This window comes from Neofelis nebulosa, chromosome 15 (genome assembly GCF_028018385.1).
Source record: "Neofelis nebulosa isolate mNeoNeb1 chromosome 15, mNeoNeb1.pri, whole genome shotgun sequence".
NCBI classification, from domain to species: domain Eukaryota; kingdom Metazoa; phylum Chordata; class Mammalia; order Carnivora; family Felidae; genus Neofelis; species Neofelis nebulosa.
In genome coordinates, this window is record NC_080796.1 from 14599077 (window position 1) to 14616875 (window position 17799).

At 40.8% G+C, this 17799-nt stretch overlaps 2 protein-coding genes across 3 annotated transcripts in view; both read left to right on the forward strand.

The window, feature by feature from the left end:
• Nucleotides 1-89: 89 nt before the first annotated feature.
• OPN3 (opsin 3) overlaps nt 90-17799 on the forward strand; it is a 43868-nt gene continuing 26158 nt past the window's right edge. Inside the window, exons 1-2 of one of the 2 annotated variants that reach the window (XM_058701718.1) lie at nt 90-617; nt 4756-4816. In XM_058701718.1, coding sequence (XP_058557701.1) covers nt 245-617; nt 4756-4796 — 414 coding nt within the window. In that variant the 5' untranslated portion in view covers nt 90-244 and the 3' untranslated portion in view covers nt 4797-4816. Of the gene's footprint in view, nt 618-4755; nt 4817-17799 lie in introns of those variants that run through there. The other variant, XM_058701717.1, reaches the window with a different exon arrangement.
• CHML (CHM like Rab escort protein) lies at nt 484-10068 on the forward strand. The gene is made up of 2 exons (XM_058701715.1): nt 484-617; nt 5063-10068. Exon 2 carries the CDS (start codon nt 5090-5092, stop codon nt 7049-7051), a length of 1962 nt encoding a protein of 653 aa, XP_058557698.1. The 5' UTR covers nt 484-617; nt 5063-5089; the 3' UTR covers nt 7052-10068.

Genomic DNA, 17799 nt, shown 5'->3' on the forward strand with positions numbered 1-17799 from the left:
AGGGGGCGGGGTCTCGGGGGAGCGGGGAGGGGCGGGAACGCGACGCGCGGGGTAGGGGGCGGGACTACAGTGGCGGGCCGGGCGGAAGGGGCGGAGGAGGGCGGCCTCTGGTGACGTGTCGAGGTCCTGGCGCGCACAATGGCCGGGGCGGGCGGTGGAGCCCGAGCCCCACCCAGTGCGGAGCGTGCCGCGGCCGGCGCAGGAGGCTGAGCGCCGCGGCCGCCGTGCGCGCCGGCGCCAGGCCATGTACTCGGGGAACCGTAGCGGCGGCCAGGGCCACTGGGAGGGCGGCGGGGCCGCGGGCGCCGAGGGGCCGGGACCGGCGGGGACGCTCAGCCCCGCGCCGCTGTTCAGCCCGGGCACCTATGAGCGCCTGGCGCTGCTCCTTGGCTCTATCGGGCTGCTGGGCGTCGGCAACAACCTGCTGGTGCTTGTCCTCTACTACAAGTTCCAGCGGCTCCGCACTCCCACCCACCTCTTGCTGGTCAACATCAGCCTCAGCGACCTGCTGGTGTCCCTCTTCGGGGTCACCTTTACCTTCGTGTCCTGCCTGAGGAACGGCTGGGTCTGGGACACCGTGGGCTGCGTGTGGGACGGGTTTAGCAGCAGCCTTTTCGGTGAGTTGGGCTGGGAGGAAAGCATCCTCCCCTCTGAAAACTTCCCGTTCCCTGCATTGCCACCATCTCTGCGCGTCCCCTCGCCACCCAGCCCACTCCCAGTTCCTCCCCGCGCGGCCTCCCCTCCAGCCCGCCCTGCAGTTCAGCTCCCGCGCCGGCCTCGCCTCCGCTCGTCCGCCCCGCGCCGCATGGCTTTTCCTTCCTCCTTCCTTCACCTCCTCTCGGCCTGCGGCGGCCCCGGCTCTGTGCCTGTGGCCGCCCCTCTCCAACGCAGCCGGCCCGGCTTCAGCCCCAGCTCCTTCCCAGCTCCCTCCAGCCACTGTCCAGTTCATCTCATTTCTCTGTTTTCACCTCCCGATATAATTCAACAGGCCACGAAACAGCGGCTTTACACTTTGAGGAAAGGAACGAGGGGCTGTAGAGTCAACAGATTCAAGAAAAAGTAACTCATGAAAGCTGGAGAGGGGGATGAGAAGAGATTTAATTCATTCAATATTGTTTTCTAAAATGAGAAGTAGAAATGTAGCCGAGTGGCAGTGTGTATTTCTTTTCTTTAATTTTGCTCATTAGCAGATGTAAACCTTTGAATGCTTCCTAGGAAGTGAAAGAGCTTCATTCAGGTCTTCAGAATGCAAATTGACTTGTGGCTCATAAGCTATTTTTACTATATTTTACCTCCTTAGTGGTTCCAGCACACCAAAATCTAAGGTGAGATTACATCTGGCTCTGAGAATCCCACCCGAGATGGACAAATAATTAGCTGTGCAGCCAGTAGATTTCATTAAAGTAGAACTTGATTGTTAAAATGAAGATTTATTTCAACAATATTCCTAATCCTGTGGAAGATTCAAGTCTCACTGAGACTTGACATTTTGAAGGATGATCTACCCAATGTATCGTTGAGGACATGATTTTCTAAGCTTGGGAAGGACCTTTTTGTGTGTGCTCCAGGAATTCATTTGTACAGGCTGTGAAATGAGAATGTGTATTTCTCAGGTCTTAAAGTTCCTTAAAAAAAAAGAAAAATCCTGAAATGTATTGATAATTTATTACTGCTTTTATCTTGGCAGGTTTTTGAGAACAAAATCTTTGCAGCATTATCAGAAATGTTCTTATTCACCAATCTCCTATGTTGTGGCAAACCCAAATATTTGATATAACTCACTCTTTGGTATTTTAAAGGAAACCAGAAAAAAAGTAATAGAAATCATGATTTCATTTATTTGATTGATTCAGTGATTCTAATATTCCAATACTACTTCCCCCCTCCTCAATAGGCATTAATGTGAGAATTTCATTTATACAAAGATTTGAAACTTGGGAGGGGGCTGTTAAGTGTTTGTAGGTGGTAATATAGATGGCTAGGTGATTATATTATTTATATTTAAAATACCTGCCAGGTAATTTTTTAGGCAGGCTAAGTTTGCAGAAAGAGGGTGATCGAAGCTTAATTGTGAAGTATCATCAGTAACGCTCCCTGAGATGGGCAACAGGTGTTTGATCACAGACATGAAATTTCTTATTTCCAAGCAGTGCTCTTTATGTGCTGGGAAGTTCTGTTTCTACCTGGACTTCGTGCCTGGGGCTTTAAAAACAGGGTGTGTGGAGTTCTTTATTAGTGCTAGCATTCTCCCTCTTCCTTATCTCCTCTCTGTGACCTCACTCTGCTGCTGCGTCTCTTTCTCTTCCATTGCTTTTTCCTCCTTCATTCCTCTCCCTGCTCAGGTCCCATCCTAGTCAGAAGGGATTACCTAAAACTGGTAGAAACGTTCACCACATGGTGTTTTGACTTCTGTGTTTCTCTGGGCATACAGTTACGCTTTCAACCATGACTTTATCCCTGTTTTTAAGTTAGAGGTGGAAACTCTGGGCTAAGAGATTCAGAGACTCGTTTAAGCCCTGGGAGACAAGTCAACAGTGGAGTTATGATAGAACTTAAAAAGTTCTTAGCCAGGATTAAGAATTTCTTTGCGTGAAGTAAATTCCAAGGATTGTGCTCCTAGATAAGAGTTAAAGTCGAAGAAAGGGAGGGAACCCCCCCCCCTCCCCATTCTCCCTGAACAAGAACTAACATGGAGTGTTGTAGGGGGAGGAAATTTAAAAATTCCCAAAGTGGCTGCTTGTTTCCACTGCCCTATCAAGTGGAAAGCCCACTGGCCTGATGACACGAGAGTGGGTTCTGCTCTGTTGCCTGGCTAACCGATTGTATGGAGTTTCCCAGTCACTAAACTCTCCTGCCATCAGTTTTGTTATGTCATGGAGGAGTGAGCTAAATGTTCTTTAAGGTGGTTCTGTCCTATGTGCTTGGTGTTTTGAGGACTCTTTGGACATCTGTGGGTTAGAAGGTGCCTGGTTTTAGCACTTATGCTTTGTATCATCTGCTCTGTCTCCTAAGCCAATAATAAGCACATGGTGTGGTTACACTTCCTCATATACCTTCCTGGGTTCTGTCTTCCTCTGCACACCCTGCTGGAAGAAAGCAGGGTAAGTAATGCATACATACATGTATGAACAGGCTGGGCGGCCGCCTCATTTCACCGCTCAGTTCCTGTTTTTTCAGGGAATGCTGACAGCAAGTAGAATCCCTGATATTCTTGAGGCAGAGGCTTTGACTAGACAGGACTGTTAAGATCGCCATTTCACTTAAACTGACCAGTCCATTCAGTGAACTAGTCGATTTAATCCAATTTTCGGTCGAATGGCTTGTTTTACAAATGTCCAAGTAATTTGTCATCTTAGCCTAGGCAGGCCCATTTAGTACTGATCTAGATTTCAGTTGAGTGTACTGGTAGGGAACATTAGTGCTCAAAGAACGCCCCCTCTAGCTGCACGATGACGATGACGATGACGATGACGGCTGAGACATCACATGGTGTATATATAGTGTGTCAGCCTGAAAACTGCCAGGGCAGTATGCCTTACACCCCCTTCGCTGTTGCCCCTTTAGCCACACAAATGTTCTGTGCATGGTATATAACCAGCGTTATGCCAGAAGTTAACGGGGGGGGGGGGGGCGCTTTCTTCACTGCCACCTCCCACCCCCTCCAAAAATCCAAATAACGTGTTAATCTTGGCAGAGGATGTTTAGATAGGCCTTTATCTTGGGATACAGAGATTCCGGGTCACAGAGCCAGAGGCTGGCAAAATGCAAGCCACCTCATGCTCACTTGGATTTCACAAGTAGGTATTATTTATATGAATATATTTTAACTTAGAAAGGCAGAAATTCTCCTTTTTAACTTACACCTAAAAACACACGTGTGTGTGTGTACGTTCGTATAAAGATTTGTTATAAATGCATGTTCCCTTCAGTAGACCTTTTATGCACCTAAATATTTCAAAATGCCGGTTGTTTGACTGAATTAATCCCTTTGCAATAATCTGGTTAATTCACTAAAATAGTCTCATGATGCTACCACGAGATCCTACGGGAGGTTTTGGCACGGAAATGTCTTTCATTCAGCTGTTCTAAAAACACCCACTGACTAAATTGGCCACAGAAATATTCCTCGTCATGACAATGTGCACATAGTATGTAGTCTGTTTCCATAAACAGGTGGAACCATGCATTTCTTATAGTCTAAGCTCACAGTTCTGTATAGTTTTATTCAAATATTAGTATTAGAAAAAGCAAAACTTATAGGCACCTGGATAGCTCAGTCGGTTATGTGTCCTACTTCAGCTCAGGTCATGATCTCACCGCTCGTGAGTTTGAGCCCCGCATTGGGCTCTGTGCTGACCGCTCAGAGCCTGGAGCCTGTTTCAGATTCTGTGCCTCCCTCTCTGCCCCTCCCCTGCTTGCACTCTGTCTGTCTCTCAAAAAGTGAATAAATGTAAAAAATATATATATATTTAAAAAAAGAAAAGCAAAACTTCTAGAATTGTATTACGAAAGTTCTCTATTTTTATGGGACATTATGATGTCCCCTCTTCATTATTATGTAATTTGGGGGGTAAATCTCTGTTGTTTTCAAGAAATTAGAAAATATGTGAGAAAGCATTTAATGACTTGCTTTCATAGAGGCTTATGTCCTAATAACAAATCAGACTCCAGTGGATTGTAATTGCTGTTGCATGAAATTACTTTTCTCTTAATATTGTTTACAATTGTATTCTTTCTTGAATTTTCTTCTTTCAGAGAAGAGTTCCAGTCACAAATGCATGTGTGATGCATTTTGACATTTACTGCTAAGATGAAATACAGAAATGAAAACCACACATCCGTTTTAGTGTTCTCAGATGTGATTAGATATATTTTATCATATTTTTATGCTACTGACCTAAGGAAAACAGTATTAAGAAAGGGTAACAGTTAAACAGCTAGGACCTGCAGCCTCAGTACTTCTGGGATGAACTGGAATACCACAAGGAGAGATTTATTACAGCACATTCACGTCCCAGCTGAGCCCTCAGCCTAGACTCATACGTGTTTCCTTTATCGGCAGTTGTCAGCAGACGCTTTATCTTCCAGAATGGCGGACAGTCTCCCCACAGAATTCGATGTGATCATAATAGGGACAGGTCTGCCTGAATCCATCCTTGCAGCTGCGTGTTCAAGAAGTGGTCAGAGGGTTCTGCATCTCGATTCAAGAAGCTACTATGGAGGAAACTGGGCAAGTTTCAACTTTTCAGGATTGCTCTCCTGGTTGAAGGAGTACCAGCAAAAGAGTGATGTTGCAGAAGAAAGTACTGCCTCGTGGCAAGGCCTGATTCATGAAACAGAAGAAGCCATCACTCTGCGCAAGACGGATGAAACCATTCAACACACAGAAGTTTTTTGTTACGCCAATCAGGATATGGATGACAAAATTGAAGAGACTGATGCTCTGCAGAAAAATCCTTCCTCACTGACATCTAGTACTCTCACTAAACCTCTGGATTCTGCATGCTTGTCTGAAGAAACACACTCATATGTTACTAGCTACGAAATGCCTGCCAAAGACATTCCAAAAAATGATGGAGAGATTTCACTAGAAGTAAGTGGTGTAGAGGGCACCTTGGCAGAAGAAAAATATTGTGGAGATGAAACTTGTAGACGCACAGTTTCAGATGAAGATACAGATGAAAACAAACCTATAGAGGAAGACAACAATGATCAACTAAAGAGAAATAGGATTACTTACTCTCAAATAGTTAAAGAAAGCAGGAGGTTTAATATTGATTTGGTATCAAAGCTCCTGTATTCTCAAGGGTTGCTGATTGATCTTTTAATCAAATCAAATGTTAGTCGTTATGCAGAATTTAAAAATGTCACTAGGATTCTTGCATTTCGAGAAGGAAAAGTAGAACAGGTGCCTTGTTCCAGAGCAGATGTCTTCAATAGCAAAGAACTCACTATGGTTGAAAAGAGGATACTAATGAAATTTCTTACATTTTGTTTAGACTATGAACAACATCCTGACCAATACCAAGCTTTCATGCAGTGCTCATTTTCAGAGTACTTAAAAACTAAAAAATTAACCCCCAACCTCCAGCATTTTGTACTGCACTCCATTGCAATGACAGAATCATCTTGCACTACAATAGATGGCCTTAAAGCAACAAAAAACTTCCTTCAGTGTCTTGGACGGTTTGGCAACACTCCCTTTTTATTTCCCTTATATGGCCAAGGAGAAATTCCCCAGTGTTTCTGCAGGATGTGTGCAGTTTTTGGTGGAATCTATTGTCTTCGCCATAAAGTTCAATGCCTTGTAGTTGACAAAGAATCTGGAAGATGTAAAGCAATTATAGATCACTTAGGTCAAAGAATAAATGCTAAATATTTTATTGTGGAGGATAGTTACCTTTCTGAGAAAACATGCTCAAGTATACAGTATAAGCAGATCTCCAGGGCAGTGCTCATTACAGATCAATCTATACTAAAGACAGATTCAGATCAGCAAATTTCCATTTTGATAGTGCCTCCAGTGGACTCAGGAACATGTGCCGTTCGTGTCACTGAATTATGTTCTTCAACCATGACGTGCATGAAAGACACTTATCTGGTACATCTGACCTGTTCCTCCTCTAAAACAGCAAGAGAAGACTTAGACTCAGTAGTAAAGAAACTATTCACTCCATATACTGAAGCAGCAATAAATGAGGAGGAACTTACAAAGCCAAGACTCTTGTGGGCTCTTTATTTTAATATGAGAGATTCCTCCGGAGTCAGCAGAAGCTCATATAATGGCTTACCTCCCAATGTTTATGTCTGCTCTGGGCCTGACTGTGGACTGGGAAATGAGCATGCGGTCAAGCAAGCTGAAACACTGTTCCGGGAGATCTTTCCAAGTGAAGAATTCTGTCCCCCACCTCCAAATCCAGAAGACATTATCTTTGATGGTGATGATAAACAACCAGAGGTTTCTGGAACCAATAACATAATCATGGCCAAACTAGACTCCTCTGAGGGAAGCAAAAACCTAGAAAGCCCAGGGAAACATCTTGAAAACTAGGAAGAAGCAAACTGGAAGTGCTATTTTGGGCCTTCGTCCTGGCATCAGAGTATTTTCATTTAGAGGACAGTTTCCTATATGAGTAATTAGAACTGGTTATATGATGGATGCTGTGTAGATGTTGTCTTTAGTTCTGTTTGAGACATCAGTCATTGGATGTCTTTGTTAACCTATCAGTAACTGATTGACTGCTGGACAAGGTTAACTTTATTTTAGTATTGGGTGTATAAGTGAGGGTTCCATATTAGCAACTGTGCTTAACGGCAGGTAATATATATCTACTAATGATCTTCAGATTGTATTTGTCTATAACAACAATAATATCTAAGGAATATTTTAATTCGTTTTGCAGCTATTACAGTTGCTACCACCTCTGAATAGTTACACAGTAAATTATGTGGGTGTTTTGTATATGATACCAATGTACAGACATGATGGTAGCAATAGCAACTTATGCAAGTGCCAACTGTTAAAAGATTAGCTTTGCATGTTCCTTTATTTGTCAAGGTCTGGTGTTTACAATACACTTTGCAGTTCAGTTCCACTTTGCAGTGCAGTTCCCCCATTTGACTCTTGTTAACCTATGAGTCAGGGACACCACCACAATCAGAAGATGACAAAAAGTGCTGGAGAATTCATTTAGTCATTGAAGAGTTCATTCTTGGGAAGTTTGTCCCAAAGGAAGTCTAGGGCATAAGGTTAGTTCTGATTTAATACTTCAGAAAATTGCTGCAGAGCCCTGTGCTGGCACCTAAAAGAAAAGAACTTCCAACAACTCTAACTCAGGCCAAAAGGAAAAAATATCTTGCCCCCAGGAAAAGGTACTTCAGATTGGCTGTTATGAAATTCCTAAGAAGAAATGGAGTGAGGCATTTCTAACCTGGGATTACAGATGGTTTCTCAAAACCATCCATAGATTTCTAAACAACAGAAACTTTTTTTTTCTAGAACCATCAGAAGCCAAAACTGTTGTACTACAGTTGTGAGTATCTGTGGAGTTGCGGGAAGAGGTAAACTCCATCCACTTCAGTCTCCTGTTTCTGTTCCTTAGAATGATAATCCTATAGGAAGAGAGCCCATTAAGCCAATTTTTTGTTCTGGAATGGAGCATTTCTATGTTAGGTGCTTATTGTGCTTTCTAATTACAGTTTCTCAACAACCCTGTGAGGCTGATAGTGAATAGATTTTTAAAGAAGAAAGACAACTATTAATAATTTGCTCAGGGTCTGGTATGTGTAGAAGAGCCAACAGTGGAATCTAGGCTTTCTTCTAACATTAACTGTTACAAGAGTGCCTGTACTGCGGGAGGGGAAACATGCTCCTGGAAGTCAGTGCAGCATTGCTCCAGACTCGGGTCTCTCAGCTGATTCTCATCAGGGAAATGGGAAGATTAGGATTAATTAAAAATATAGTTTAGAGCAGTGGAGCTCCTGGCAGCAGAATTTGGCTAAGTTTTGACAAAGTAATGCTTTTTAGAGTATCTTTTGATCTGAACGGCATGTTTATAAGAAATGCAGATGTTACTAGGCTAAAAGGTGAGGAAAAGGAGAAAAAGATTTAAGAAATTTACAGCTTACTGGAAACAAGTCATGAATTCGTCTTAATATTTATGCATATTTTGAATGTGGTAAAGTGGTTTTATGGGGTATATTTTTAGGTTTAAACCCATCAAGATAATTTCACCATCTATAGAACTGTACTTTGCCGAATTATTGTGAGGATTAAGTTAGGTAATGTGTATGAAATCCTATCCAAAGGAATGCCCCTAGATGACATTAATATATAGATTTATTACACTTCCACTCACCATTCCAACTGATACTTTGAATAATTTGACAGAATTGTGTAAAGTAGGAAAATAGGCAAGGAAAGATAGATTTGTCTTTTTAACTTAGGGGAAAAAAATGAGAGTCTTGCCCTTAAACTCCCTACTCAGCATCATAGTATATTTAGAAAGTTTAGGATTTAAAGACAAACCAATTAAAAAACAAGTGATTATGAAATAACTACTGGTGGAAAGACTAGCCTGGATGTCAGTATGAAAAAAGAATCGGGCCCACTTTACATATGATAAGGCCATTCATTCCAGATGAATTAAAATGTTGATTATAAAGGTAAAAATAAAAAGACTACAATTCTCATCCCAGTAGTACAAAAAAAACTTTATGGCAATGAAAAACATTATTGGGGAAGTAGGTGAGATCAACTAAAGAAAAATGAAAAATGGACACCAAACAGAAAGAAAATGAAGAAAAGATTGGGTTAAAAAAAAAAAAAAACTAGCATTACACATGAATAAAGTGCTTAATGTTTTTTAAAAAGTAGATGCAAATCCATAAGGCTTTCTACTCTTTACTAAGCATATTAATGAAAAGATAGAGTACAAATGAGAAGCTACAAATAAAAGTGAATTCTTGGAATGATAATTCAGATTTAAATAGTATTAAAAATGCAAATTGAAACAACTTTGACCTAGTTTATGCTATTACAGCAAAACATTTTAAAATTCACGTGTCTTCATGTCAGTAGCATTATTATATTAGTAATTTTTAAAAGAATTATTTAGATGATTACAACAAGAGCTCTGTAACCAATCTTTTTTTGCTAGATAAACTCACTTTGAATAGCATATGCCTAGGGAAGTATTTAAAAGAAAAATAAGCTACTTATACAAAGATATTTCTAGCAATTTCATTCATATGGGTTTAAAAAAAGCCCCAAATTGGGAAATGGATGAGCAGATTTTGATGTATTGGTATTGCTGTTGTAGACTGTTATATAGTCATTAAATGATATTGCTATATGTAAAATTGTATGAACAAATGTTAAATGAGATTCAAAAGTGTTAAATTATTTTATGTACTGATTATATTTATGTAAAAATTTAGGTATCTACATTGAGAAGAATCAGAAGAAAACATGTAATTAATTGGAGTTTAACAATAAGGGGTTCCTTATTTTTTTTCTGTAAAATATTGTGTGCAATACAAATAAAAAATAATTGGTAACGTGGTTTACTGATTTGGTGATAAAGTTACTTTTTTTTTTGGAAACTTCTAAAATTCTCCTTCAAATTAAAAAAAAAAAAAATGTTAGAGTCAAAATGTTAAAGTCAAAAGATAATTCCAAACACATGAACAGAATGTTTTACAACTCTTGATGGAAGGGACTTCTTGGTTAGGATGGATTTTGTATCTTTTGTATCTTTTCTTAGTTGCTCAGTATTAAGAAATAAGAAGGTATACTGTGACAATTTTTTTTTAAATGGAAACCCCAGAACCAAGGGTGGAAATAATAGAAATAATATTAAGGCATTGTAGGACATCAATATGAAGGCATTAAATACTAATTTAAGTGTGGACCCAAATCCAAGAATGCCAGGGAACTGAAGGATGGATTTGGATTCATAGACATGGCTAAGCCTCCATCGAAGGAGTATTCTCAGGGAGACCAGCTAAGGACAAATCGCAGGGGACTGAGGATGCTAGCAGACCCTTTCTTCCTGTCAGCCTGACAGATCCAAAACAAGATGATTGACTTCAACAAACATCAGTTGAATATCAACTATGGGTTATGAATTGACATTAAGAATTCAAAATAGAAAAATGGATACGTTCTTTTGTACCTGAGAACCATTCTGTGAGAGCATAAAACCTTCTTATCTTAATGAGAATATAAACGTTTTCTATCCATCATACTCTCCATTATCACTACCACCACTCCCTTCCCCAAAAGAAAAAGAGAAATCTGATTTGGGATGCACAGCATTCCTTTGTAGGGTGCCCAAACCTTTTACTACAGTTGGAAACAAGTAGTTTAAGAGTTAAAAGGTAGATCAGTTAATACTTTCTGAAATCGATTTCAGCTAACATTCAGTTAATTAAGTTTCTGACATTAATCAGAAGTTTTTTGTGTTGCTCAGGGGAAGGTGTAAAGAGAGGGTACAAGAGATTGGGTCCCAGAAGCCCAGGGCACTGAGAGCCCCGGGAGTCAGAAGTGTAAATAAACCAAAACGATGAAGCAGATCATAAAGTGTCAAGGTCAAGAAATTCTGATTAGGATTATTTTTATTTCCTTCCCCTTGGGTGCACAAACAGAAGTCATTCTCTTACTGCTTTAAGGTAGTTGCCTCATCTTCGAAGACTTTAAAATTTTTATTTCAGTATTTTTACCTTCATCATAAAGAGGCATTGCTTCTAGTATAGTTCTTATTCTTTTAACCAATGACCTAATGTATTCACATTTTAACAGCAGGGGATACAATACTGCCAGCTCTCTAAGGCATGAACAAAGAAGCTGATTCAGCTGAAAGAATTGGACTGTAACATGCATATTATGAGAGCAATTCTGCCACAGCACCGGTAGGAACACAGTGCTTTTTTCTCTTGACAACTACATTTTCTTACATGAACCTCAGGACAATTATGTCAGGTAAGAAAGGGCAGGTATTTATACCCATTTTCTAGATAAGACCAGGAGGAATTGAGTGTCTGACCTGGACGCACTTCTAGTAAGTGTTTAGAATCGAAGTCTAACTTGCCAGGTTGCCTGACTCTCAGCAGAGCGGTCTGTCGCATGTAAGAGTGTGTAACACAGAAATCACTATGATAAAAGTGGCTCCTAGAATCTGAGCGTGCATTTGTTTTCCAAAAAAAGCAAAAGATCTTCCTATAAATTAAGATTTGCGTCATTAAAGTGGGGGACGATGGGTTGGAAGTGGGTGAAGGGTTAGGATTACTCAAGCTCACGCCCGAAATCAAAGCAGACTGTATCCTGGTACTTCTTTCAAGAGCTTCATCTCTCATAGGCAGTGTCTGCTGGTTCCTGCTGTTGTCTCCCTGCCGTTTTGGCTGTTGCTAAATACGTGTTTAACTCTAACACACTCTGAAAAACTAATATGAATAAAGGCATGTCTCGTCAGAGGAAACAATGGCTTCAGAAGTTCAGTGTTGACAAAGGTTAATAGGAAGTAAATACCTGTTTGTAGTTGGGTCAGGAGATCCATCTTTAGGCCTGTTCTAGTTTTCAGGAAATAGGAATCCTTGCGGAGGTTAGTGCCATGGACTTTATGCCAGTTCTTTTTATTACTCGTCACATAATTAAACCTCTTGAGCACACCATGTCTGTTTGAGACTTGTGTTCCTTTATTTATTCATCCCCTATAGTTAAAAGTAGAAATATTACTAAGTCAGTATAGGGAAGTGTTATTTTTGCATTATAAGTTAATTTCATCATGATGACAAGTTTAAAGTTTTTATCCTAATTTCAGCATTTCTATTACCAATTATAAAGAAGAAATTGGGGGGAAATGTACTGCCAAGGAAGAACAGAGAATCTTGTTTTTAGGCAATTAATGTAATTGTTAATTTCCTAAAATGATTTCAGTGAAGTATTATGGAGAAATGAACTGTATGTCCTTCTGTTCTTTTAACAGTCCCATTTTCTGACTGCATAACACTATTTTTAATGGCCTCTGTTGAAACAAATACCAACCAGGTGTTTATTAAAAGGAAAAAGCAGAAGGTGGGAAGTCATTTGTCATGGAAGTATAATCTTTAAAGGAAAGTCTGAGTGCAGTGTACCTCCACATTCTCTGCAGTGTCTTGCACCTCACAGGTGGGCAAAAATAGATTTGCTGGTTGGAAAGACCAACTGGCACTTTAAAGCACCTCTTTCCTTCCCTGTCACCCATTTACCTTCATCACCGCATCCCAGACAGGACTCCTGGTGCTAATCTCTGGGGAAATGTATCAGAACCATGGTCTGGGGTCTTTTTATTGTTAGTACAGATCATTAGTTTTATGATAAGCCTATGTGTGTCAATAAAAATACCTAAAAATAGGGAACGTTTTTAATAATCTATAAGATGTTCCACCTAATACCTTTACTAATTTTCTCCCATCAAGGTAGTTATTCTCAAACCTGGGTGATTTTGCCTTTCAGGGGACATTTGGCAATGTCTGGAGACATTTTTGGTTGTTAGAACTAGGAAGGGGGTGCTATTAGCACCTAGTGGGTAGAAGGCAGGGATGCTGCTAAACATTCTTCAGTGCACAAGACAGCCCCTCCCCCCTCCCCCCCCCCCCCAGCCCCAAGGATTATCCAGCCCCAAATGTCAATTGTGCCAAGGTTGAGAAACTTCATTATAGTCAAGTTTTGAATATTTATAATGAATTTGTTTTTCTTTCTTTTACCTTTTTTCTTCCACATCTTCTGACTATAAGTGCTTCTTCAGCAGGGTCATTGTCAGTGGGAACTGCAGTCCTGGCTGCTCCCCTGTATTCCCCCCTACACCCCTGTCTGCCTCTCTCAATAATCAACAGTGGCTTCCTTCTGAAGCATTATGATAACTCAAACTCCAAAGCAAAACTCAGAGAATTAGAGACTATATCTCATCCTGCCCCAATTGTCAGTATAGATTAGAGATTTTGTGGGGTTTTTTTTTAATCATTACATCCAGAAATAAAATAATTCTGCAAAAACATTTATAGAAATGCAGGATGATATTTATTTTAGTGTTTTTGTAATATTAACTTATTCTTTTAGATGATATCTTTCTATATATTGCAAACAACTACCTCAAAATCAACAAAAATATTTTAATATACTTTTTTTGGAGGGGTGCAGTTCACTTGACAGGCTATAGGCAAATTAATCAAATCACATGTATATAATAATATCTTGTGAGTTTCAGAGAAGCCAATCCAAGACTAAATAAACCACCCATAATTGATTTGTACCCACATTTACACTCACTAATGGTTCACCAAGCAATGAGACAGTGTAGAGCTTGACATTTTATAAACAGGGGTTAGCAAAACAATACCTAAATTGTAATGGAATGGGTTTGGATTGTTAATGTGGGGAAGAACCTTAACTAAATTACACTGCAAAGAGAAACAGGGTTCAGTACAGTGACACATTTATGGAACACTGTCCTCCAGTTTTTCTGCTGGATCCCGGAAATGCAGAGATAGTAACTGTAACTAACACTGAGCACTTCCTCTATGCCAAGCACTGCTCTAAGTGTTTGCTATATTCCTCTTACTTAATCCTCATAACAGCCCAGTTGGGTACATGCACTTATTATCCCCGTTTTGCAGATGGGGAAACAGACACTGCAAAGACAAAGAACTTGACCAAAACCACACAGCTGGTAAGCGATAGAGCTGGGCTTCAGTGCCAGGGAGTCAGACTCCAGAACACACAGGCGTAACTGAGATGTGATGTGGGGTTTTCAGAAGGGGTCAGAGCAAGTCCAGGAACAAGTGCCAGGAACTATTCTAACATCTTTATACGTATCATCTCATTTTTAAGATAACCCTGTGAGGCAGGTATTAACGTTGCCATGTGTAGATGAGAAATCAGGCTCATAATTTCCCCAAAGTTACAGAATTGGGAAATAGTGGAGCTCCCATGTCACTGGGGCTGACACTGGTGCACAGCTCACTACTGCATCAATCAGGCTGTGATCACTTCTGTGATATAGGTATGGGTATAGACAAACTTCAATGGATGCGCAGAGAATTTATTTTGTCTGACTAGGAAAAATCTAGGAAGGCTTCATGGAAGAAAAAGCCAGGGCCCTGAAGATTGCGAAGGATTTCTAAAGGCCAGTGTGAAGAGCATTCCACACACGGAGAACAGAGGAAACAGGCATGGGGACAATGAGGTTGCCTGCATGATGTGGAGAGGTGGGGCACAGGGGATAGGGCCCAAAGTATCAATCATGTTGAACCATGATAATTTTCAGTTGTGTTGAATCATACTAATTTCCAGTCTGTGATATTTTCAATACCAGGGGACTTGTATTCAGTGGATAATGAGGAGCCGCTGAAGTTTTTCTAAGTAAAGCTTGTGTTTAAAGGGATACCTGATGGCAATGTGGAGAGAAGCTGGGAAGGTGCACAGACTCCGCGGATGACTGGTAAAGAGGAGAAATATGATACGGCCTGGGCAGGGCAGTCAGAGTGCAACAGGCAGAGAAAAACATGGACATAGAAAGAAAGAGAAAAGAGCTGAGAATGACTAAATTTTCAGCATTGGTACTTAATGAGTGGAACGCATTTAACCAAAATTGGGAACAGGTTTTGAGGAAAAACAAACGAGTTTGGTTTGGTCATACAAGGATCAGGAGTAGTTCTGGAAGGTCTTAGAGAGTTTTGTATGCTAGGGCATTTTTGACTTTGTCCTAATGGTATTGCACTTAATGTCATTAAGCAAGGAAATGGGCTGCATCTGGATATGTATGGAGGATGAATCCAAGGGCAGCAGAAATGTAGAAAGGAGACCGGATAGAAGGCTACGGAAAGAGATGATGAGAGTCTGAACCAAGGTCATAGCAGTTAGGACAGAGGACAGACTTGAGAACAACTGGGACATTAAATCAGCATGACTCAGTGATTGGTTGTGAATGCTTTGAGGAAGCAAGAGAAATCAGAAGACAGTTGAGAAGGAACTGGTAGATAGGGACGTGTTGGGAATGTAAACATGGCACTCTGCTGGGTTTGATGTGGTAACTCCTGCTCCTGGATTAGTTCCTGGTGGGGAAGATTCCTATTCTAGGATTCTTGGGTATACATCGTTTTTTGTCTGTGTGTTTTTGTTTTTGTTTTTTTGTTTTGTTTTCTCCTGGGCTTGTTAAGCCTCAAGGATGTGAGTCAGAGGCTGCCAGTACCTTGATTACCAGAGAGTCCATCCAAGACTTAGGCCACATAGAGAGCAAGCAAGCCAATGATGGGAGGAGAGAGGCAGCACTCTGATGAATGATTTCAGACCCTAAGTTTACATGCTTCGTGTTCTATTTCTATTGGACAATGTGCCTGCAGCCAGTGCCACTTTAGACTTCCCAGTTATATAAAATATCCAGTTTTTTTTTTCCCCTAAAGGAAAAAAAAAAGTGACATAGAAATAGGAAATAAGGTAGGAGAAGTGTTATAAAAGCCAAGGGGAATTTCAAAAAGAGCCTGGTCTAAGGTGTTGGTATTACAAAAAGGTTGGGTATGCTAATGTTTTAGCATTAATCAATTGATTTAAATCGATAAAATTTATCAATTGATTGCCAATTGATAACATTCTAGAACAATGGCTTTAAACTGAAGAATATTTATGAATCAAATGGGAACATCTCTAAACTACAGATTACCAGACACCACTCCCTCATTCTGGGTTGGTGAGTATACAGAGGGCAACTGTAATTGATTGATGGGTGGGTAGTGGGTTGTCATGCCTTGTGACATAAATAAGTGGGAATAAAATAAGTATCTGATGATACAATGGTATTTAGTTAGATACAATGGGATTTAATGTATCTTCTGGTGCATATTTTGGCCAGTTGTATTAAAAGCATTAAAATTTTGTCCATCATCTTACCCAACAATTATATTGCTAAGAACTTATCCTAACGAGGTAATCATAGATGTATGGAAATATATAGCTGATAGATTATAATGTCCATGACTAATGCTTATTAGGTGTGTACTACATGCTAAGTATTGTTATAAGTGCTTTATGCATATTAACTCTTAATCTTTATCCCAACACTGTGAGGTAGTTAGATACTATTAACCCATTATTCAGTTAAAGAGAGTTAAGTAAGCCCCAGAAGATTAATTTGTTCAAGGCTTCATACAAAGTGGAGGATATAAGACTGACACCCTTGATGGTTATGTTGTACTGTCTCTCCTCACAGAATTGTTAGGATAGTCAAAAATTGAAAGTAATCTAAAGATATGCAGTGTGATACCTAAAGAGAGCAGATGTCTCAGAAATCAACATACCAGCAAACAAATCATTCAGGACTCAGACTCTGGAAACACTCTTGACCTCCTCTTGCCCCCGAAGATGATCAGAACAAATCCCATCATACCTCACATCCTTGCTGAGACCAGTTGGTGCCAAAAGGGAAAGGCTCTCTGGTCAGTGACGACCCAAATCTTTATGGACCAGTGTGTTTCTCCATCTGATCCAATCCTGAGCTCCCACCATGTGTGCTCAGCCTCTCCTCATGAGCACCAAATTCTCTTGTATCTTCAGCCTCTTCTCTGAACATCTTCTCTGTTTCCTTACTTTTCCTTAATGCTGGCAGCCCCCATGGACCCTGGTTTCCCACCACCAAGCAGAAACTGCTCCCCACCCCCCCCGCCGCTGCAATACCTTATTATAATGTTGCTAAGTGAACATTGTTAAATAGAATAGAGGGTGCTGGATGGTGAGTTGGGGTTCAACAACAGACCACAAGAGAAGCTGAGATAGTTTATTACTCACAGGTCCTGGAGGAAGCACATGACATACCTTGAGGGGTCACAGAGGGAGATCAAGGCAAGGTGCTGGCAGGGAGAGGCAGGACCCTAGCACATATGCCTTTATTAGGGTCCATGGGCAGAGTGCTTTGGGGTTGCCCAGTCAAGGCAAGATGGGTCAATTCAAACCGGAAAGAGTGTGGTGTGAGTATGCTACACAAAGTTCTTATCTGAGGCAGGCAGGGATGGGAGACTGTTGATTGCAAGGGCTGTTGGGAAAGTCACATGAGGAACTTCTGTCTGTAGGCTACTTCCTGGGGCTAGGGTGCATGAGGGGCTGCTGTGAAAGTCCCTGAAGGCTGTTTGGCCAAACAAAGTGGATGCTGAGGCAGCAATAGCATGGAGTAGCTTAGCTGAACTCTTGACATACCCCATAGACCCCAGGTCCAGGGAGTAGAGAAGGTGACCCACTGAGTATCCCTGTGGCTTCCAAAGCATTACTCCCTC